This window comes from Trachurus trachurus, assembly GCF_905171665.1.
Source record: "Trachurus trachurus genome assembly, chromosome: 1".
Lineage (NCBI taxonomy): Eukaryota > Metazoa > Chordata > Actinopteri > Carangiformes > Carangidae > Trachurus > Trachurus trachurus.
Window position 1 is genome coordinate 40152450 of NC_139891.1, and position 18027 is coordinate 40170476.

The window sequence follows — 18027 nt, forward strand, 5'->3', positions numbered from 1 at the left end:
CATGACGCTGCTGCTGTGGCACTGGATCAAGGAAGTGAGCGCGTGCACACAGGAAGGGAAAAATACAAAATCACATCAGGTCCCTTAGCTAGAGCAGCGGTTTTATATCAAGGATCATAAACCGACACAAATAAGTGGTAAAATCCTCAAAAGAAAAAAAAGTTCAACCCTTCTAGAAAGAGTGGTAAAATTTCTCCATAAACATTTGAATATTTCTAGGAAGAAGTGGTAAAATCCCCCCGCAAAAAAATAAATAAAAATAAAACATTTTCTAGAAAAAAAGTGGTCAAATTTCTCCCCCCCAAAAAAGTTTTTTAAAAAATCTAGAAAATAGTTTCATATAGGTTCATAGGAAGAGAGAGCAGACCAGCTTAATGGGAGGACTGGATGGGAGACTGGTTCATAGGAAGAGAGGGCAGACCAGCTTAATGGGAGGACTGGATGGCAGACTGGTTCATGGGAAGAGAGGGCAGACCAACTTAATGGGAGGACTGGATGGGAGACTGGTTCATAGGAAGAGAGGGCAGACCAGCTTAATGGGAGGACTGGATGGCAGACTGGTTCATGGGAAGAGAGGGCAGACCAGCTTAATGGGAGGACTGGATGGCAGACTGGTTCATAGGAAGAGAGAGCAGACCAGAGACCAGCTTAATGGGAGGACTGGATGGGAGACTGGTTCATAGAAGAGAGGGCAGACCAGCTTAATGGGAGGACTGGATGGCAGACTGGTTCATAGGAAGAGAGGACAGACCAGCTTAATGGGAGGACTGGATGGCAGACTGGTTCATAGGAAGAGAGGACAGACCAGCTTAATGGGAGGACTGGATGGCAGACTGGTTCATAGGAAGAGAGAGCAGACCAGCTTAATGGGAGGACTGGAAGGCAGACTGGTTCATAGGAAGAGAGAGCAGACCAGAGACCAGCTTAATGGGAGGACTGGATGGCAGACTGGTTCATAGAAGAGAGGGCAGACCAGCTTAATGGGAGGACTGGATGGCAGACTGGTTCATAGGAAGAGAGGACAGACCAGCTTAATGGGAGGACTGGATGGCAGACTGGTTCATAGGAAGAGAGGACAGACCAGCTTAATGGGAGGACTGGATGGCAGACTGGTTCATGGGAAGAGAGAGCAGACCAGCTTAATGGGAGGACTGGATGGCAGACTGGTTCATGGGAAGAGAGGACAGACCAGCTTAATGGGAGGACTGGATGGCAGACTGGTTCATGGGAAGAGAGGACAGACCAGCTTAATGGGAGGACTGGATGGCAGACTGGTTCATAGGAAGAGAGGACAGACCAGCTTAATGGGAGGACTGGATGGCAGACTGGTTCATAGAGAGGACAGACCAGCTTAATGGGAGGACTGGATGGCAGACTGGTTCATAGAGAGGACAGACCAGCTTAATGGGAGGACTGGATGGCAGACTGGTTCATAGGAAGGGAGGACAGACCAGCTTAATGGGAGGACTGGATGGCAGACTGGTTCATAGAGAGGACAGACCAGCTTAATGGGAGGACTGGATGGCAGACTGGTTCATAGGAAGAGAGGACAGACCAGCTTAATGGGAGGACTGGATGGCAGACTGGTTCATAGGAAGGGAGGACAGACCAGCTTAATGGGAGGACTGGATGGCAGACTGGTTCATAGAGAGGACAGACCAGCTTAATGGGAGGACTGGATGGCAGACTGGTTCATAGGAAGAGAGGACAGACCAGCTTAATGGGAGGACTGGATGGCAGACTGGTTCATAGGAAGAGAGGACAGACCAGCTTAATGGGAGGACTGGATGGCAGACTGGTTCATAGGAAGAGAGGACAGACCAGCTTAATGGGAGGACTGGATGGCAGACTGGTTCATAGGAAGAGAGGACAGACCAGCTTAATGGGAGGACTGGATGGCAGACTGGTTCATAGGAAGAGAGGACAGACCAGCTTAATGGGAGGACTGGATGGCAGACTGGTTCATAGAGGACAGACCAGCTTAATGGGAGGACTGGATGGCAGACTGGTTCATGGGAAGAGAGGACAGACCAGCTTAATGGGAGGACTGGATGGCAGACTGGTTCATGGGAAGGGAGGGCAGACCAGTTTAACAGCAGGGGAAAAGGGGGGTGATGCAGGCAGACTCAGACTCCTGGACCCAGACTGAACCTAGTCCACCGACAGGAACCTGAAGCTGAAGGTTCTGTTCCAGTGTAAGAACCTGTCAGAACATCTGCTCACTAACCCGAACCCTGGACACCTGACTGAACTTCCTGTAGAATCCACAGACCCTGAACCGGGTCAGAACCAGGTCAGAACCGGGTCAGAACCAGAATACAGTTTTTCTTTTAACTCTGTTGATTAGTGGTGCACTGTCCCTATGAAATAAACTAATAAATAAAATAAGTAAATAAATAAATCAGATTCAGAACCAGGTCAGCAGGGGGCGGCAGAGAGCCGGCGGACGTCTGCAGGGCCGTTGCTAGGAATTCTGGGGCCCCTGAAAGAATACTAAAGTGGGCCCCTGACTTTTCCACTTTTTTTCTTAGACTACATAGGTATATATTGTCATTTTTTATTTAGCCTACTTTGTTTTGATGCTAATGCAGCATTAGCTACTATGAGTATTAGTCAGGGTCTTATGCAGAATAAATCAGTCATACAAAGATTAGACTACTGGGGTTTTTGTGGGCCCCACTGGGCGCTGGGCCCCTAGAGTTATCATCACCTTTCTCCCCTATACAACGGCCCTGGACGCCTGGTCTCCTCCTCTTCATCATCTACTTTGTCTTTGTTGTTTGGATTCCTGCAGGATGCGCTGGTCCAGATCTGAGCTGCTGGTGGTCCTGGTGGTTCTGGTGGTTCTGGTGGTCCTGGTGGTTCTGGTGGTTCTGGTGGTCCTGGTGGTTCTGGTGGTCCTGGTGGTTCTGGTGGTCCTGGTGGTTCTGGTGGTTCTGGTGGTCCTGGGTGTGGATCAGAGTGTAATACCAGACCTCCTGTTCCAGTGTGAACAGTGTGAACTGTGACTCAGGTGTGTCCGGTGTCAACACCTTAGGGTTTATCAGACTGTTTGCTCTGAATAATTCACAGCACTGATATGACACCTGGACCAAAGCCTGGACTAAGCCCCGCCCCCTTACACCTGACCACCCGGAACAAGCCCCGCCCCCTTACACCTTAACACCTTTACACACACACACACACACACAGACTTCACACACCTCAGCTCGACTGGTCAGCAGATCATCAGACTTCTGGTGATTAGTGGCTTTGGACGACACAAGGTAAATGTTGTAAAAAGAGACTCTGAAGACTGTAGGTAGACTGAAGACTTTATCTGGACTGAAGACTTTAGACAGACTCTGAAGACTTTAGTGGACTGAAGATTTTAGATAGATCTTGAAGACTTAAAATAGACCATGAAGACTTTAAACAGACTCTGAAGACTTTAGATGGACTCTGGAGACTTTAGACAGACTCTAAAGACTTTAGATAGACTCTGAAGACTTCAGACAGACTCTGAAGACTTTAGATGGACTCTGAAGACTTTAGACAGACTCTAAAGACTTTAGACAGACTCTAAAGACTTTAGACAGACTCTAAAGACTTTAGACAGACTCTGAAGACTTTAGATAGACCCTGAAGACTTTAGATGGACTCTAAAGACTTTAGATGGACTGAAGACTTTAGACAGACTCTAAAGACTTTAGACAGACTCTAAAGACTTTAGACAGACTCTAAAGACTTTAGACAGACTCTGAAGACTTTAGATAGACTCTAAAGACTTTAGACAGACTCTGAAGACTTTAGATGGACTCTAAAGACTTTAGATGGACTGAAGACTTTAGACAGACTCTGAAGACTTTAGATGGACTGAAGACTTTAGATAGACTCTGAAGACTTTAGACAGACTCTGAAGACTTTAGACAGACTCTGAAGACTTTAGACAGACTCTAAAGACTTTAGACAGACTCTGAAGACTTTAGATGGACTCTGGAGACTTTAGACAGACTCTAAAGACTTTAGACAGACTCTGAAGACTTTAGACAGACTCTAAAGACTTTAGATGGACTGAAGACTTTAGACAGACTCTGAAGACTTTAGATGGACTCTAAAGACTTTAGATGGACTGAAGACTTTAGACAGACTCTAAAGACTTTAGACAGACTCTGAAGACTTTAGACAGACTCTGAGGACTTTAGATAGACTCTGAAGACTTTAGACAGACTCTGAAGACTTTAGATAGACTCTGAAGACTTTAGACAGACTCTGAAGACTTTAGACAGACTCTGAAGACTTTAGACAGACTCTGAAGACTTTAGACAGACTCTAAAGACTTTAGACAGACTCTGAAGACTTTAGACAGACTCTGAAGACTTTAGACAGACTCTGAAGACTTTAGACAGACTCTGAAGACTTTAGATAGACTCTGAAGACTTTAGACAGACTCTGAAGACTTTAGACAGACTCTGAAGACTTTAGACAGACTCTGAAGACTTTAGACAGACTCTGAAGACCTTAGACAGACTCTGAAGACTTTAGACAGACTCTGAAGACTTTAGATGGACTCTGAAGACTTTAGACAGACTCTGAAGACTTCAGACAGACTCTAAAGACTTTAGATTGACTCTGACGACTTTAGATTGACTCTGAAGACTTCAGACAGACTCTAAAGACCTTAGCTAGACCCTGAAGATGCTCTGTGAACCCTCAGCAGACTCTCAGGATGGCGAGCACCGTGGCTGAGCTGGCCCGGAGGAAGGCGCGGGAGGAGGATGGCGCCGGTAGCCGTGGCAACGCCATCCCCTTCAACCAGCAGGACTTTGAGCAGCTGCGGCGCGAGTGTCTGCAGAACGGATCGCTGTTCTGTGATCCGACCTTCCCCGCCAGCTGGGACTCTCTGGGATACAACCAGCTGGGACGCTACTCCTCCAAAACCATCGGAGTGGAGTGGAAACGGCCCACGGTGAGACGCCACTTATCTATCTATCTATCTATCTATCTATCTATCTATCTATCTATCTATCTATCTATCTATCTATCTATCTATCTATCTAGCTATCCCCGCCACTGATTGGTTTAGGTCTACGTTTAGGATTATTTATTTAGCACACATTTATACTCAATGGTGCAAGGAGGGAACGAAGCCGATTGGCTTGGACATTAGACTTTTTTTTTTTTTTTTTAGACTTTTATTTATTTGCACATAAAAAATAAAACAAAACATTTACTTATCTCTCTTACTAGTAAGAAAGATATGAAAAAGAAATGTGCAGGTGAGGTCTGAAACCCCAAAAGGCTTCTAACATGACCTCACCTTGATCTAACAGATAATTGAAGCACAGTCAAGAAATAATAATCACATACCTTGTGCAAGGTATAGAAATAATAAAATTTAAAAAAAGAAAGAAAGGAAAAAGATGAAAAAAACAGGGAAGATGTTGGTAGTAAAAATAAAAGTAGTAGTAATGATAACAGCACTAAATAAATAAATAAACAAAAAGAGGTGAGAAAAGAAACCGAGACAAAAGAAGAGAACTAGTACAGATGAATTAAGTTCCATCTAGGGTTGCAAAGGGGCGGAAAATTTCCAGTAAATTTCCGGTAAACTTCCAGAAACTTTCCATGGGATATTAAGTTGGGGAATTTTGGAAATAGGCTATTCCAAATTGGAAACCTTCCATGGGAATTTATGTGAATTAACTGTAAATTGGGGGTAATTTAAACAAACTGTATCATATCCAAACATAAATGTCAATATTTAGTTTTGTCATAAGCAGACATCCGTGCAAAAATAATACAATTAAAAAACATTTCAACAGATTTATTTGTGAGTAGAACTTTATCAAGTTTTAATTCTTGTATGAACAATCAGTTATTTTACTGAACAACAAAAACATGAATGTTGTCCCCCCCCCCCCCCCACTGTGTGCATGTGATTGAGGAATAGCATACATATTCAAATGTACTGTAATTACAATTAAACTAATTTCTATGGCTAACAAATAAACATAGAGGGAAAAAAAGGAGATAAAGTACATACATAATCAATGTTATATGAGCAGAAACGAGCAAAAATAAGTAACAAATAGAGACATAAAGATGGAAATAAGGTACAAAAAATTCATAGATTGAAATCATAACAAAAGACAGAGTAAGGATGTGGGATATGGAGAGAGCGGGGGGAAAAAAGGCTCGCGCACATCCAGAAGTGCAGCCAGGTGCTGAGTCCAGGGACTCGCAACACTGTAGTAGCTCCCAGATATACAAAAATGTATTAGAGGACTATAAGAAGGACAATGTTTGGAGCAGTGCGCTCTTCGTCAGGTCAATCAAGACAAATGCTTTCAGGTGTTCATTAAAGCAGAAGTAAGCGATCCGGTGGTTTTCGCTAATGCTGCGTTCCAGGCAGGCTTTTGAAACCGTAAATTACAGCTTCAAGTCACAACTTACGACTTTGTAGCGTTCCAGGCAACCCACTCGTGTTTCTCCGACCTGTTTTACCTGTGAAAGTCACTATAACGGCCACTCGTAACTTCTGACCCGTGAACTCGTACCAGATCGAACTGGTACCACTTCACAGGTCGGAAAAATACGAGTTATGGGTTGCCTTGAACGCACCATAACAGTCCTCGTCCCTACGTCACCACATTCACGGCGTTCCTTGGCTGCACACACAGCCCTTTATGCCGTTCTCTCTCCTCATTGGATAAAAACTGTAGGATACGAGAAATGTTTTCTCCTGGGCTCAGAGCAGAGCAGAGGGACTGACAGACCCGTGTTTCAGACCAAACACTCTATAGAAGTGATTGCTGTCGGAAGATATAACTATTTAAGACTTAGATTAACACAAATATATCACTTACTTCTGCTTTAAGTAGATACACACCATGGGCGTGGGTGAATGAAACACCACCAGGTCTGACAGTAAAGTGACGACATGGTCATTAGATCAACAATAAAAATACAGTGTAAAGTTATACATAGACGCATGTCGGCCATTTTTAAATGAAAATAAGCAAACATATGCAAAATAATCTGGAAAAGAAATGACTTAAATCAACAAAACACACCTCTTATCTATTCCCACAAAACAAAGAAGAAGGAGAAGGAAATGTATACAGAGAGGAGTGGAGAGAGAGTACACTGCAAAAACTCAAACTCTTTCCAAGAATATTTGTCTCATTTCTAGTCAAAACTAATCTCTTTCCACTTAAAATAAGACTCATCACATAAAAATGAACTTGTTTTTAGATCATTTTCACTTGTTTCAAACTCATTTTCACTTGAAATAAGTAGAAAAATCTGCCAGTGAAAGCAAGTTTTTTGTGTTTGTAATAAGAAAGAAAAACTTGCTCCACTATCAGATTTTTCTACTTATTTCAAGTGAAAATCTGCTTGAAAGAAGTAAAAAGTGTCTAAAAACAAGCTACTTTTTAATGTGATGAGTCTTATTTTAAGTGGAAAGAGATTTGTTTTGATTAGAAATAAGACAAATATTCTTGGTAAGATTTTGCAGTGTGGGAAATTCAATAAAAGTTCAGATGTATTTTTAGCTGCTTTTTAAAGAGTGAATAGGAAGATGTGGAGCCATTGGTGGCAGGTGGTCGATCAGCTGATCGGCCAGACTTCATGTTGTCTTAGTGTTTGGTGTAAGGTTCATGATCCTCTACACCTTCACTAACGGCTGGTGGTGGTTTGATGGGAGGTTTTAGTCTGGAATCACCTGTTACTGAGTCGACAGTTTCATCCCTGCAGGCTGAGAACACACACGCACACACACACACACACACACACACACACACACACACACACACACACACACACACACACACACCTGATTAAAGATATGCAAGATGAAGTCAAACCACTTCCTGCTAATAAAACAAGAGTTAGTCTGAGTTTGTGTTAAACGTTAACCTCACAATCTGCACAGACACAGACACACACGCTGCACAAAGAACTCACAGGGTGTAGACTGACGATGATGATGATGATGATGATGATGATGATGATGATGATGGTGATGATGATGATGATGATGATGATGATGATGATGACACCTACTGTCTCGTCCAATCAGGAGCTGTGCTCGGCTCCTCAGTTCATTGTTGATGGAGCAAAAAGAACCGACATCTGTCAGGGAGCGCTGGGTGAGCACACACACACACACACACACACACACACACACACACACACACACACACACACACACACACACACACACACACACACACACACACACACACACACACACACAGCTGTGATCACACTGCAAAAACTCTACATCTTACCAAGAATATTTGTCTTATTTCTAGTCAAAACAAATCTGATTATAACTAAAATAAGTATATTTATACATACATAGTTTTACATTAAAAGCAGCTTGTTTTTAGACACTTTTTACTTCTTTCAAGCAGATTTTCACTTGAAATAAGTAGAAAAATCTGATAGTGGAGCAAGTTTTTCTTTCTTATTACAAACACAAAACAACCTGCTTTCACTGGCAGATTTTTCTACTTATTTCAAGTGAAAATTAGTTTGAAAGAAGTAAAAAGTGTCAAAAACAAATTAATTTTTAGGTGATGAGTCTTATTTTAAGTGGAAAGAGATTAGTTTTGACTAGAAATAAGACAGATATTCTTGGTTAGATGTAGAGTTTTTACAGTGCATGTGACTCTCTCTGTCAGGCGACTGCTGGCTGCTGGCGGCCGTGGCCTCTCTGACTCTGGACCCTCAGATCCTCAGCAGAGTGGTTCCTCCCGGTCAGAGCTTCACGTCTCAGTACGCCGGCATCTTCCACTTCCAGGTAACTCACCTCGTAAAAACCCACCTGTTTGGATGCTTCTTTCCCCAAAAATTACAAAACAAACATAGAACCAGACATTTATAGGACTCAAATCTCAGCTTCAAAACACAAATAAAGAAAGTCAGTAATCAATTAAAGTTCAGTCGATCAAACTCTAGGTGCATCAGAGACTCCCTGTCAACCGAAGCAGCCAAAGTATAGATACTTTTTCTCTATGATAATTTCTCACATCACTGTCTGATAAGTTGGTCTAATGCTCATTCCACTGCTCTAAAACCTTTAACACACTAGACAAGAAAGCCTTTCGACAGCACCGTTGCCATATCCTGAAAAAGTCTAAACCTTTGAGCTGGGACAAGCTAATTACATACAAAAACATCTGTCAAGTATACAAGATCAGGAGTTTAAAGGGATAGTTCACCCAAAATTGAAATTTCTCTGAGTTACAGGGGGTCTCGGCGTAGCAGTACATGTCCATATGACGGTTGCAAATGGATACCAACTGTCTTCATAACAAAAAGACACACCAAAAAACATCCAAATACCTCCATGCTGCTCGTATGTGATGTCCCTCTTGTATTGAAGCCCTGACATGAGAAACTGTCCCGAAAAAAATTAAATAAGTCTATATTTCAAGCTTGTTTTGTAGCGGAAGCTTCTCGAAGCTCCTCTTCCCAGTTCTTACAAATTTGACGAACCAGGAAGAGAAGCTTCTGCTACAAACAAGCTTGAAATATAGACTTATTTAATTTTTTTCAGGACAATTTCGCATTTCGGGGCTCTAAATTTCAATTTTGGGTGAACTTTGCATGATGGAAAGAGGAAGTGACATCACAGCTGTGTCACACAGGCCAAGCTCGTGGTGCATTCAGGTGTCCAGTTCACCAGCTGGAGGTTGAACTGGTTTAACTGGTTTTACTTTCCAGTCCTGAGCTGGGACCAGGTCCTGGTCTCTACAGGTGAAACCAGCTGGATAAAGAGCTGCCACTCAGACCCGTTTATACGTACCTGGTTATCTTTAAAAACTGAGACATGAACCATCGTTTGCACCCTCCGTTTAGACGCAAACGGAGAATTCGCCCCTGAAAACGATGCTTTTTAAAAACTCCGGCCAGAGAGGAGATTTTGGAAAACTCTGTTTGCATGTAAACAGAGAAAAACGGAGATTTGGGAAGCCGACGTCAGACCGTAACCATATTACATAACTTAATAAAATAAATAAATAATGATCAAATTTAATGCAGACTGATGTGTTCATTGTAAAACATGTACTGTATTTATTGATGTAACGTTAAATGGGGTGATTTCTGTACAGAGCCCCGAGGCAGCGCTGCTCTTCTGTCCAATACACACAGGAAGCTTCACTTTTCATTCAAACAAACTGCTACTGCCACAATTGTTAGATTTCATCACTGAGACCAACATTTATCTCCTAGAAATAATGTAACCAGCCGGTGGTAAACCTCTAAAAACCTGCGGGTAAGTTAATTAGCGATGGTTTTCTCCCCCGGGATGAGGACGGAGGTTGGCCGGCCGAGCAGCTCTGCAGAGCACGCAGTTATTTTTGTAAAGGGAGAGGGTGAAATGTCCGTTTATGAAAATAGCCGGGCACGTGTAGGCTAAACGTAGTCTCAGACACTTCTTCAGCCTATCAGGACCCTCCCTGCCGGTGGTGGGCGGGGCCTGTGGAGGAAGTGACATCATGTGTGTTGTTCCTGCAGCTGTGGCAGTACGGGGAGTGGGTGGACGTTGTCGTGGACGACCGTCTTCCAACGAGGGACGGGAAGCTGCTGTTCGTCCACTCGGCCGAGGGCAGCGAGTTCTGGAGCGCTCTGCTGGAGAAGGCCTACGCCAAGTACGTAACACTTCCTTCAGAGCTCAATCTTTTTATTCTCCTCAACACTTCAGCTGCTTTCAGCTCCTTCAAGCCAACACATCCGTTTATAGAAGTTCACTCTGACACTGGTGTCATTCACCTGATGCTTCAGCTCCTTCAACACTTCCTCTCCTTGAATGCTGCAGCCAGGGCCGTTGTCTAGGGGAGAAAGGTGATGATAATTCTAGGGGCCCAGCGCCCAGTGTGGCCCATAAAAAACCCCAGTAGTCTAATCTTTGTATGACTGATTTATTCTGCGTAAGACCCTGACTAATACTCATAGTACACTGTAAAAACTCTACATCTTTCCAAGAATATTTGTCTTATTTCTTGTCAAAATGTCTCATTTCTAGTCAAAACTAATCTCTTTCCACTTAAAATAAGACTCATCACCTAAAAATTAACTTGTTTTTAGATCATTTTCACTTAAATTCACAATAAATAGAAAAATCTGCCAGTGAAAGTAAGTTTTTTGTGCTTGTAATAAGAAAGAAAAACTTGCTCCACTATCAGATTTTTTCTACTTATTTCAAGTGAAAATCTGCTTGAAAGAAGTAAAAAGTGTCTAAAAACAAGCTGCTTTTAATATGATGAGTCTTATTTTAAGTAGAATGACATTTGTTTTGACTAGAAATTACATTTTGACTAGAAATAAGACAAATATTCTTGCTAAGATACTTGAGTTTTTGCAGTGTAATGCTGCATTAGCATCAAAACAAAGAAGGCTAAATAAAAAACGATAATACACACGTAGTCTAAAAAAAAAAAAAGGAAAAGTCAGGGGGAGGGGCCCACTTTAGTATTCTTTAAGGGGGCCCAGAATTCCTAGCAACGGCCCTGGCTTCAGCTCCTTCAGTCACTCTGGACTAAATGTGTTTTCTTTTTTGAACAAGGTATTTTTATTTAGTTTTACAAGTTATAGTTTATAATTTAACATCGGTCCAACAGAACACACAGGAAAAATAATGATAATAAACACACCGTAAATCCCATCCACCCCCCACTATAATACCAGCTGGGAGCTAAATCTGGTGCAACCATCTTTTCATTTTCTCCTTTAAATGATTAATGTAACTGCACATTGTCCCTTATAAACTAATAAACTAACTGAACTAAACTGAGGACAACAACTGGACTGAATGTGTTTTCTGACCTCGGCTCAGTTGACTTCACCTCAGTCGACACCGAACCAACACAGCAGGAAGTGTCCGGGCGCCTCTCTACTGTGTGTGTGTGTGTGTGTGTGTGTGTGTGTGTGTGTGTGTGTGTGTGTGTGTGTGTGTGTGTGTGTGTGTGTGTGTGTGTGTGTGTGTGTGTGTGTGTGTGTGTGTGTGTGTGTGTGTGTGTGTGTGTGTGTGTGTGTGTGCAGCAGGGCGGGGAAGGTGTAGCTACTCAGTAAACATTCAGCGCCGACCCGCCTGTAAAGCAAACAGAGCTTCTGACTCAGCTCTTTATCGGAGCAGGTGAAGCTGTGACAACACGGTCCTTCTCTTTAAGGCTTTTATTCTGAAGGAACCTCAGAATAACAACATGGTCCTTCTCTTTAAGGCTTTTATTCTGAAGGAACCTCAGAATAACAACACGGTCCTTCTCTTTAAGGCTTTTATTTTGAAGGAACCTCAGAATAACAACACGGTCCTTCTCTTTAAGGCTTTTATTCTGAAGGAACCTCAGAATAACAACACGGTCCTTCTCTTTAAGGCTTTTATTCTGAAGGAACCTCAGAATAACAACACGGTCCTTCTCTTTAAGGCTTTTATTTTGAAGGAACCTCAGAATAACAACATGGTCGTTCTCTTTAAGGCTTTTATTCTGAAGGAACCTCAGAATAACAACATGGTCCTTCTCTTTAAGGCTTTTATTCTGAAGGAACCTCAGAATAACAACATGGTCGTTCTCTTTAAGGCTTTTATTTTGAAGGAACCTCAGAAACTTTCCTACTTCCCTTCAACTTCCTTCATCACTGTCAACACTTCCTTCAGTCTTCAGCTGCAGCTCTTCACTTCCATCACTTCCTCATGTGAAGCAGATGTGGTGTCTGACTGACTGTAGACCGCTGCTTCTCTAACTGTTTTATATCAAGGACCCAGAACTGACACAAACTAGACCACGGACCCCCATTGGACAACACACCAGAAATACACAAACTATCAATGTACGGTTAAATTAGGCCTAGCTACATTTTAGAAAGATTATAGAGAAAATTCTGGAAAAAAAAAGCAACAGGTACAATTTCTCCAAAAAAGTTGAAACATTTCTAGAAAAAAGTGGTAAAAATTCTCACGAAAAAATAAACAAAAAAGTTTTAAAAGTTTTTGAAAAAAGTGGTAAAATCTAGCAATTTCTTTCTTCTTTTTTTTTTTTCTTTTTTTTTAGGAAAATTCTGGTAAATTTTCTCAGAAAAAGTGGTAAAAATTCTAAAAAAAAAAAAAGTTTAATTTTTTTTAGAAGAAACTGGTAAAATGTAAAAAAGTGGTAAAATTTTGGTTTTTTTTTTTTTTTTAGAAAAATCTGGTAAACTTTCTCAGAAAAAGTGGTAAAAATTCTAAAAAAAATAAAATAAAAAAACATTCTAGGAAAAGTGGTAAAATTAAATTAAAAAGAAAAAGAAAAAGTCAAACAATAATATATAGTAAAAAGTTGTTTTTTTTAATTGAGAAGAAACTGGTAAAATTACTCAAGAATTCTAGAAAAAGTGGTAAAAAAATGTATTTTTACAAATTAAAGAAAAAAGTGGTAAAATTTCTCAAAAAAGGGGGGCAAACAATAATACAAAAAGAGGTAAAATGTCTTTAAATAATAGTAAAAAGTAGAACAGAAAAATTGAGAAGAAACTGGTAAAAAAAAAAATTCTAGGAGAAAGTGGTGAAACTTAAAAAAAAAAAAAAAAAGAAAAAAAAATTAAAACAATGATTAAAAAAGTGAATAAATTCTAGTAAAAAGTTGTGAAACTACCCCTTTATTTCAGAGTAAACCTGTGTTCTACTAGTACTCTATACTGTAGTAGAGGTGTATTACAGTACTACTGTAGTAGAGCTGAGTCTCTACAGGTGAACAGTTCTACTAGTACTACTACTGTAGTAGAGGTGTATTACAGTGTGTACAAAAACAAAAAAGTGGCAACATTTCTTTTCTTTTTTTTTAGAGAAATTTTACCACATTTTTCTATAATTTATAAAAAAAAATTTACCACTTTTTCTAGAATTCTTGAAACACTCAAAAAAACTTTTTACTACTTATTATTGTTTGACTTTTTTTTTTTTTTTTTTGGAAATTTTACCACTTTTTCTGAGAGATTTTACCAGATTTTTCAAAAAAAAAAAAAAAAAGGCTAAATTTTACCACTTTACCTAGAAGTTCTTTGAAATTTTTTTTTACCATATGTTTCTAAAAAAAGAAAAAGAAAAGAAAAACCACTTTTTTCAAAAAAGTTTTAAACTTTTTTATTTATTTTTTGTGACAATTTTTACCACATTTTTCTAGAAATGTTTCAACTTTTTTGGGAGAAATTGTACCACTTCTTTTCCAGAAATGTCTCTATAATCTTTCAAAAATGTAGCTACGCCTAATTAAAACGTACATTGGTGTGTGTATTTCTGGTGTGTTGTCCAATGGGGGTCCGTGGTCTAATTTGTGTCAGTTTTGGGTCCTTGATATAAAACAGTTAGCTCAATTTCTCCAAAAAAGTTGAAACATTTCTAGAAAAAAGTGGTAAAAATTCTCACAAAAAAACAAAAACAAAAAAGTGGTAAAATTTTTCTTTTTTCTTTTCTTTTTTTTTTTTTAGAAATATCTGGTAAAAGATTCTCAGAAAAAGTGGTAAAATTTTAAAAAAAAATTAAAAATTTTAGAAGAGACCTAAAATTTCTCAAAGAAATTCTAGAAAAAAAACTTGTAACATTTTGCTTTTTTTTTTTTTTTTTTAGAAAAATCTGGTAAAGTTTCTCAGAAAAAATGGTAAAATTTCAAAAAAAAAAAATGTTTTAATTTTAGAAGAAACTTTCTCAAAGAAATTCTAGGAAAAGTGGTAAAATTTCAAAAAAGAAAAAGAAAAAGTCAAACAATAATAAATAGTAAAAAGTTTTTTTTTTTTAAATTGAGAAGAAACTGGTAAAATGACTCAAGAATTCTAGAAAAAGTGGTAAATTTTTTTTTTTTTTTTTTTTTTTTACAAATTATAGAAAAATGTGGTAAAATTTCTCCCAAAAAAAAGGGGGGGAAACAATAATACAAAAAGGGATAAAATTTCTCTAAAAAATAGTAAAAAGTAGAACAGAAGAATTGAGAAGAAACTGGTAAAAAATTCTCAAAAAAATTCTAGGAAAAAGTGGTGAAACTTAAAAAAAAAAAAAAAAAAAAAAAATTAAAACAATAATTAAAAAAGTGAATAAATTCTAGGAAAAAGTGGTAAAATTTCCAGAAACCCTGTCAACCCTCCCACTTTGAGAACCATTTACTTTAGTTAGATAGTTTTGTTGTACTGGCTATACGTGAACGGGTGAATGTGATGTTCTGTAAAGCGCTTTGGGTATCGTTCAGGTATAGTAAAGTGCTATATAAATACAGACCATTTACCTTTTACCATTTATACTGAAGTATTTATGTATTTTCACTGGGTATTATCTTCAGGGTGAACAGCTCGTACGAGGCTCTATACTGCAGTATTTATGTATTTTCAGTGTGTATACTATGTAAACCTGTGTGTAAACCTGTGTGTAAACCCGTGTGTAAACCTGTGTGTAAACCCGTGTGTAAACCTGTGTGTAAACCCGTGTGTAAACCTGTGTGTAAACCCGTGTGTAAACCTGTGTGTAAACCTGTGTGTAAACCCGTGTGTAAACCTGTGTGTAAACCCGTGTGTAAACCCGTGTGTAAACCCGTGTGTAAACCTGTGTGTAAACCTGTGTGCTCCTTTAGGGTGAACAGCTCGTACGAGGCTCTAGTCGGGGGCTCCAGCATCGAGGGCTTCGAGGACTTCACCGGAGGAATCTCAGAGAGCTACGTCCTGACCGAGGCTCCGCCCACTCTGTTCAACATCATCAGGAAGGCTCTGAAGCTCGGCTCGCTGCTCGGCTGCTCCATCGACGTAAACCTCTCTACCTCTAATCCCTGTCTCTGATTGGCTGCTCCATCGACGTAAACCTCTCTACCTCTAATCCCTGTCTCTGATTGGCTGCTCCATCGACGTAAACCTCTATAACTCTCTCTATGCTAACAGTGCTAACAATGCTAACAGTGCTAACACTGATTGGCTGCTCCATCGACGTAAACCTCTCTACCTCTAATCCCTGTCTCTGATTGGCTGCTCCATCGACGTAAACCTCTCTACCTCTAATCCCTGTCTCTGATTGGCTGCTCCATCGACGTAAACCTCTATAACTCTCTCTATGCTAACAGTGCTAACAATGCTAACAGTGCTAACACTGATTGGCTGCTCCATCGACGTAAACCTCTCTACCTCTAATCCCTGTCTCTGATTGGCTGCTCCATCGATATAAACCTTTCACTGCAATAACTCAAAGTCTTTCCAAGAATATTTGTCTTATTTCTTGTCAAAATGTCTCATTTCTAGTCAAAACTAATCTCTTTCCACTTTCCACAAGACTCATCACCTAAAAATGAACTTGTTTTTGGATCATTTTCACTTGTTTCAAACTGATTTTCACTTGAAATAAGTAGAAAAATCTTCCAGTGAAAGTAAGTTTTTTGTGTTTGTAATAAGAAAGAAAAACTTGCTCCACTATCAGATTTTTCTACTTATTTCAAGTGAAAATCTGCTTGAAAGAAGTAAAAAGTGTCTAAAAACAAGCTGCTTTTAATGTATAACTATGTATGTATATGTATAAATACACTTATTTTAGGTAGAATGAGGTTTGTTTTGACTAGAAATAAGACAAATATTCTTGGTAAGATTTTGAGTTTTTGCAGTGTTCACAACTCTCTCACCTGTAATCCCTGTCACTGATTGGCTGCAGGTGTCCGTTCAGTCCACATAAATCAAAACAACAGACAGGGAGAGAGCTAACACTTAGCATGATGACATCACACAGATAGCTCCAACTTTAACCCTGCCACTGCTAACAGTGCTAACAGTGCTAACAATGTGTGGTATATTTTGATGTCGATGCTGATGAAAAGATGACCACTCTGACACGTCTTATTTGTAGATGGTAAAAAAGAGTTTATTACAAAAAAGATACTGTGTCAATAAGACGAATCTTCGAGAAGTCTGTGGAGCCAAATATGAGACCTCTGGCTCTTGACCAAAAGTCCAGACCTTATATATGTTTCTAAAACTCCACCTCAACAAAAGAATGTAACTGACCAAGATGGACATAAGCTAAGACAAAACCTAACATGTCCAAATGACCCTCTGTTATTTGACATCTTGACCTTCAGGCTGACATAGGTATGGCAAACCACATACAGGTGTCCAGAAACAGTGACTTAACCTAAGTATATAGCACTTCAGTCCGAACAAAGTCTTGATTCATATTATAATGGTCATTTACCTTCAAGAAAGCAAAGAACACACCTGGAGAAGGTAGTGAGGTAGTTCAAAAGGTAAAAGTAAAGAATTTGAAGTGGATTACATACTAAACACAAAAGTAACCCTCAGGTTAATTACTTAACATATTAGGAGGTAGAAAATACACTACAAATGCTAACGATGTTTACTATGCTAACAGTGCTAACAATGCTAACAGTGCTAACAGTGCTAACAGTACTAACGATGCTAACAGTGCTAACAGTACTAACAATGCTAACGATGCTAACAGTGCTTACGATGCTAACAGTGCTAACGATGCTAACAGTGCTAACAGTGAGTGGTGTGTGTCAGATCTCCAGCTCCTACGACTCGGAGGCGATCACCAGTCAGAAGCTGGTGAAAGGCCACGCCTACTCCGTCACTGCAGCTGAGCAGGTGAGGCATTCTGGGAAATGGTGTTTTATTGACAGAGACAGAAACAGAAACTGGAGCAGCCGGTTTGATCCTGTTTGATCCTGTTTGGTTCTGTTTGATCCTGTTTGGTCCTGAAGGTTCATTACTTGGGTTCCACCGTCGACCTGCTGAGGATCAGAAACCCGTGGGGTCAGGTGGAGTGGACCGGGGCCTGGAGCGACAAGTGAGTCTCAATATCTGAACATCTGTCTCAACACCTGTCTGAACACCTGAACATCTGTCTGAACATCTGTGTGAATGTGACCGATGTTGTTGGTTCGGACTAGAGCACTGTAAAAGAGAGTAAGGACAGCATCAGTCCAATGGAAGCGCCTCCTGGTGGAGGAATATGGGTTTTGCAAAAGCGCCCAAGAACTGACATCTCTGCATTGTTGGTGAATGAGCAGTGTGGTGTTT

At 40.1% G+C, this 18027-nt stretch overlaps 1 protein-coding gene across 1 annotated transcript in view; it reads left to right on the forward strand.

Moving 5' to 3' along the window:
• Nucleotides 1-4708: 4708 nt before the first annotated feature.
• The window catches only part of capn8 (calpain 8), a gene marked incomplete at both ends in the record, with an annotated part of 32302 nt that continues 18983 nt past the window's right edge, over nucleotides 4709-18027 (forward strand). The window contains 7 exons of the mRNA XM_083982497.1: nucleotides 4709-4948; nucleotides 8066-8135; nucleotides 8673-8791; nucleotides 10513-10646; nucleotides 15585-15753; nucleotides 17509-17592; nucleotides 17709-17794. Coding sequence (XP_083838623.1) covers nucleotides 4709-4948; nucleotides 8066-8135; nucleotides 8673-8791; nucleotides 10513-10646; nucleotides 15585-15753; nucleotides 17509-17592; nucleotides 17709-17794 — 902 coding nt within the window. The remainder of the gene's footprint in view (nucleotides 4949-8065; nucleotides 8136-8672; nucleotides 8792-10512; nucleotides 10647-15584; nucleotides 15754-17508; nucleotides 17593-17708; nucleotides 17795-18027) is intronic.